Source organism: Megascapheus bottae, chromosome 9 (genome assembly GCF_031878675.1).
Source record: "Megascapheus bottae isolate mThoBot1 chromosome 9, mThoBot2.hap1, whole genome shotgun sequence".
NCBI classification, from domain to species: Eukaryota; Metazoa; Chordata; class Mammalia; order Rodentia; family Geomyidae; genus Megascapheus; species Megascapheus bottae.
The window spans coordinates 12,171,688-12,177,166 of record NC_143517.1 but is presented as its reverse complement, the minus strand read 5'-3'; the positions used below and the strand labels follow the sequence as shown (position 1 = coordinate 12,177,166).

The 5,479-nt window shown below is 38.8% G+C and overlaps 1 protein-coding gene across 1 annotated transcript; it reads left to right on the top strand.

Annotated features, from left to right (window-relative positions):
- Positions 1 to 3,015: 3,015 nt before the first annotated feature.
- On the top strand, positions 3,016 to 5,041 carry Prdx5 (peroxiredoxin 5). Its single transcript, XM_090339671.1, is given in 5 exon segments — positions 3,016 to 3,144; positions 4,658 to 4,789; positions 4,825 to 4,870; positions 4,873 to 4,938; positions 4,941 to 5,041. Coding segments are annotated over 5 exon segments (474 nt in total).
- Positions 5,042 to 5,479: the final 438 nt, after the last annotated feature.

Genomic DNA, 5,479 nt, shown 5'->3' with positions numbered 1-5,479 from the left:
TCAAAATCCACCCACTTCACTCCACCAAGACTCCCTGTCCCAAAAGAAGCAGGTGACCAATGAAGAGGCAGTGTGCCATCTGTGCCTGAGCTAAAGAACCTTAAAATTTTCCTGTCTCATTGTTGAATCCCCAAGAAGCTTCAACACCCTCCTGTTCTATATGTATGCCCCCAAACTGAGCTTTTCTTTTTCTCCAATCAAAATATCCTTTTCTTTTCACAAAAACCTGGTGACAGCCAGGTGTGGTGTCTCATGCCTGTAAATCCTAGCTACTCAGAAGGCTGAGATCTGAGGATCAAGGTTCAAAGCCATCCCAGGCACAGAAGGACCTGAGACTCTTATCTCCAAGTAACCTCTAGAAAACTGGAAATGGGGTTTGGCTCAAGGGTAGGGTTACCACCCTGAGCTGAATAGCTCAGGGACAGTGCCCAGGCCGAGTTCAAGCTACACCACCCACAAAAAAGAAAGGAAAAAGAAAGAAAGAAAAAAAGAAAGAAAGAAAGAAAGAAAGAAAGAAAGAAAGAAAGAAAGAAAGAAAGGAAGAAAGAAAGGAAGGAAGGAAGAAAGAACAAAAGAAAGAAAAAAGAAAGAAAGAGAAAAAAGAAAACCTGGTGTCACAGTATTGACTTCTCTGAGAGCTGAGTTGAGCCTTTGTTGAATATCAAATGACTGCTGGAACACATGGCTTGAGTTACATTGAATTATTTTTTTCATTTCTTTATCTGCAAAACCAGATCATAAAATTTAAGTGGTACAAGATCTTAAAAGGAACTGGGATGCAAAGAAAACTGAGTGTATGAAGGTCAGGCAGCAATACTGGTGGGGAGTGTGGAGAACCAGACATCAGTTTGCATTTGTGAAGGGCACTAAAATCAATATTACAAGAATTAAAATGAAGATGGATATAGTGGTGTATGACTGTAATTCTGGAACTTGGTAGGCAAAGGCAAGAGAATCCTAAGGTCCAAACCAGCACATTTAGCATAGGAAAACCTCACAGGAAAAGAGAAAGAACGTTTAGGAGGGAGGGAAAGGAGAGAAGAAAGAGGATAAAATGGGTGGGGGAGGGAAGGAAAGACAGAGGATATAATGGCAAGTAATGTGAATGGAGTTCTGGCAGGGATGATCAAAGAATGAAGGTGTGTAACAATGGGTAAGTAGTAAGCAGGGTTAATTAAAACTGAGAAATCAAACTCCTGAGTGGAAGGACTCAGAAAGACTGAGTCATAGCAATGGCACTGTCCAGGGGATTTTATGTTTTTCATCAGTTGGTGGATCTCCCTTTCTTTCTACACAGGGTCATGGTGTCAAGGATTAAGTGTGTGCCTCATTTCCTCACTCTTTTGTCCTTGTTCAACACCTCTTTCTACTGTCTTATTCTCCCTGAGCTCTCTGTTTCCATTTAGGTCTCCATTTAGGGTTTTTTGGTTCAGCAGCTTAGCTTGCCACTTGCAACCTGTCAAAACCCTCAATTCCTTGACTGCCTAATTCCCACTAACTCTAGTCAAAAGGAAGAGAATAAAAGCAATCTGTAGGCCAGATCAAACCCTAGAGTTTGTCTTGCTTGTAACCCTGGACTAGAACATGTTTTTCTTATACTTAGTACTAATAATTCTGTAATCTTTCTATCAATGCTTTCAAGTCAAAGTCTTCCATCATTTGACTTATCGTGGGATTACAAATTGGGTCTTTTCAAAAAATTCATTAATTCTTTGCACCACAAGAGAATCATACCATAAATTACTTATTCAGCTGCATTCTTTATGTATTGCTCAATGATTGCAGTCTCAAGTTGTCTGACAGCTCTATTTGTACTTGGAGAAATGGCCAGTCAGTAATATGAATAACGAAGACATAAGAATCTGAAAATGTTAATCAATTTAACAAAGTGACACCAGATTTGAAGCAACTTCATATGGATAAAAAGAATGTGTTTTAAGTCATTTTTAACCCACTCAAAGCTCACAATAACACGGTTTCTTTGCCATGATGTATTCCTAAAATGGATAAGAATTCTTGAAGTCTGAAAATCAATCATAATATGGTGAAAAAGAAAAGTAACAATTTCCACGCTCTGACGAAAACATTTCACATTTACTACATGTGGAAGACATTCAGGTGTAGTAATGAGAACTCTAATCAGAATTTGGTTCAGATGTCAGGTGAAAAGAAAACAATAAGGGAAAAGTCAGAAAAAATTAAGGTCATCCTTGGTTAAGTGATTCATCAGCATAGAAAATGGCATTATCAATAAGTCTCAAGATTTAGCTTTCAGAAAACAGACCTAAGTTTAGGTGACTAAATGAGTATTTAATCTGATCTAAGTAGACAGTAATAAAATAAAACAGATTCTCTAAAACAGCATTGAAAGCATGATTCTCCATAAGTGACTTAATAGCCCATTAGCTAATCACATAGTGTTGGGTGCATTTTAGGTGCTTAGTAAACATTGTGGACTCCCTGCTGTCATGCAAAATATATCTAACATAGTCTGAATGTGGTTATGAATTTTTTACTTAGAATAATTAGCCATATCTAATTCTTATATATTCTGAATCACCCTCCTATCATTAAACAGCTGGCATCAAGACTTTCATATCATGCTAAGTGACCATCATGGTCTGTGAATGTCAGTTCCCTACCCTGATCAATTCATCATTAAAGAGCTAATTAATGGCTTCTTAACACTCAGCCATAAGATGATTCCTTAATAGCAAGGAGCAGAATTTTCTTGCATAAATTAACTCAAAATAACAATATAGTTACAATAAATTGAAACATATGGTATGACTCTTGAAAACATAATGGTGCTAACTGAAAGCTCATGTTTGTTTATATATACATATACATACAAACCATAAAACCAAATTAGCTATGTACCCCAGTCATGATTATCGTTTAACTCATTTATGGTAGAAAAAGATGCTTAGATGACTCATAAGGAGACAAAAAAATACTTGGATAGAAAGTTGTTTGTTTTTTAATCACAGTTGTTTAAGCAATATATAGGAAAATATGAGCTGCTTCATATTTAGGATTGAAGATGATGTTTCCTATAAACCACAGGCATCTATGTACTCCCTGCTCACAGAGGAGAAGCTAACCTTGGGTGACCTAAAGCAAACAAAACTTGAAATAGTAGAAGTATGTGTGTGTCTGTTTGTTGGGATGAGGATGTATCTATGGCTACTTTTTATTTCTGTCCTTGTAAATTTTACATAGATCTAGAAAGACAACACAAATTTACAAACAAGGTGTAGATAGCACATTTTCAAATGCTTAAAATGAAAAGTTTTACGTTTTTAAATAATACTCTTGGCTTTACATAGCTATTTAACATCCTATAGATACAAAGACATTCTCCTTTGCCTCCATTCATTTATTTCTCTTTTTCAAAGAACCGCAGTATCTGGTGAAGTTTAAGATTGCCAAGACAAAGCTACAAAATAGGCACACTTTCCCCTGACATCTGTGAGGAGAGATGATGGCAACCTGCAGATCCAACCAATAATATGGTCATTTCAGATCCTGTTAAGTGCTAGAAATAAAGAAAGTTCATATGACCATAGGGAATAGTGGCTGCTTGAGGATCTTCCCTGGCAGAAGAAATAAGGGAACTTCTCATGGAAGAAGTGTCATTTGAGCAGACAAAAATCAATGCACAAGAGTAGTTTAGCCTATCTGGAGTGATGTGGAGAGTAGTGACAAATTGGGAAAGAAAGACAGGGCCCAGAAAGTATAATCTTACAAATTGGAGCTGGATTCTGCCTGTTCTGCAGGGCATGTCCAGTCAAAGATAGAAAACGAAGGCTGGGAAAGTCTGGTTATAACCAGACTTAAGGAAGTGCAACCTCTTTGTACAACTACTTAATAAAATTTTAAATTAAAGAAAAAGAAACACAGTTCTCCAGAAAATCAGTAGAGATAGTAAAAAAAAAAAAAACCATCTGGATTGAAATTGTGGTATTAGAGAAAAGTGATCAAATTCAAACTAACTTTTGAAAGAGGACTAACAGTATTTGTTACTGACATTTAAGTCACTAGAACTTAGATGATATTTAGGTAAGCCTTTCATAGCGCTTACAATGTACTAAACAGTGTTCTAAAGACTTCACATGTAATTTTCACAAAATTACACAGATAACTGCTATTGTTACTTTCATTTTCCAATAAAGAAACTGAAGCTGAGAAAGATTTTAAAAACTAACCAAAAGTCACTGGGTTGATAAGGCTGGAAACTAAAGCTTGCCTGAGTCTAGTGAAACATCCAATGTAGACAAATCTTACCACTTGAATCTCATGCATTAGGTGAACAACATTTTCATTTGTTGGGATAAACAAAGCTTGGTGGGAAGGGAATATGAGGGGGAAATAGTTTTTTTTCAATAATTTTCCAATACTTATGAGATATTCAAATGATGGCGTTGGAAATTGGATTTAATAGATCTTTGGGGCACAAGAAAGGTTTAGTTGTTGAGCAGTAACCTAAAGCATCTTTAGTATTTGGACATAATTAAATATTATGAGACTGAATAAGGCCACCTGAAAAACAGAAGGAGAATAAAAAGACAAGATCTGGGACACACCAGCCCGGTGCTAACTCGAGCTGCTGCGTTTGAGTTCCAAGAGGTCAGTGGGAGCGTGACGCGGGACCCAGCCCCATCAAGTGGGAGATTCCATTCCCTCCACCGAGGTGTTTGAAGGGCAGTCCGGAAACAGAACCCACTTGCCTGGATATGCGGACCAGGCTGGCTTCGAAGGACAAAAGTGTGCAGGTTTTAGCCTGCCTGTGTGGTAACGATGTTCTCGTGACGCATGCATCAGGCGGAAGGCAAGATTCGGCTCCTGGCTCACCCTACTGGGGCCTTCGGAAGGAGACAGATTTGTTACTAGATGATTCCATGGTGCCCCTCTTTGGGAATCACAGGCTCACAAGGTTTCCATGGTGATAGAGGATGGAATAGCGAAGGTCCTGAATGTGGACTCGAACGTCACAGGCCTCAAAGGCAACCTGGCTCCCAACATCCTCTCCCAGCTCTGAGCTGGGACCACAGACGCTCCCTGTGTGAGTGAACCCTGCCTCATCCGGAGCCACCTGAATGGAACCTTGGCCTAATTCCTGCAGTAAATACTTTGCACTAAAGGAAAAAAAAAGACAAGATCTGTACCCCATGCTTGCCATTGGCTCAAAAATAGAATTGCCAACCTTGAGTGTCCAGTCCTGGTGTCCTTGGTTTCAACATGGAGACTACCTGTTCGGATGCCTTTTTGTAGTTACCTCTCTGTCACTGTGACAAAATACCTGCGATAAATCAACTAATAAGAGGAGAGGATCATTTCTGTTTACAGTGTCATAGGATTCAATCCATGATCACTACGCCATGTTGATTAGGGCCTGTCACAGGGCAGAACACGGCAGGGAGTCCATCATGAAAAGGTCTGCTTCCCTCATGGAAGCCAGGAAGGAAAGAGAGACAGG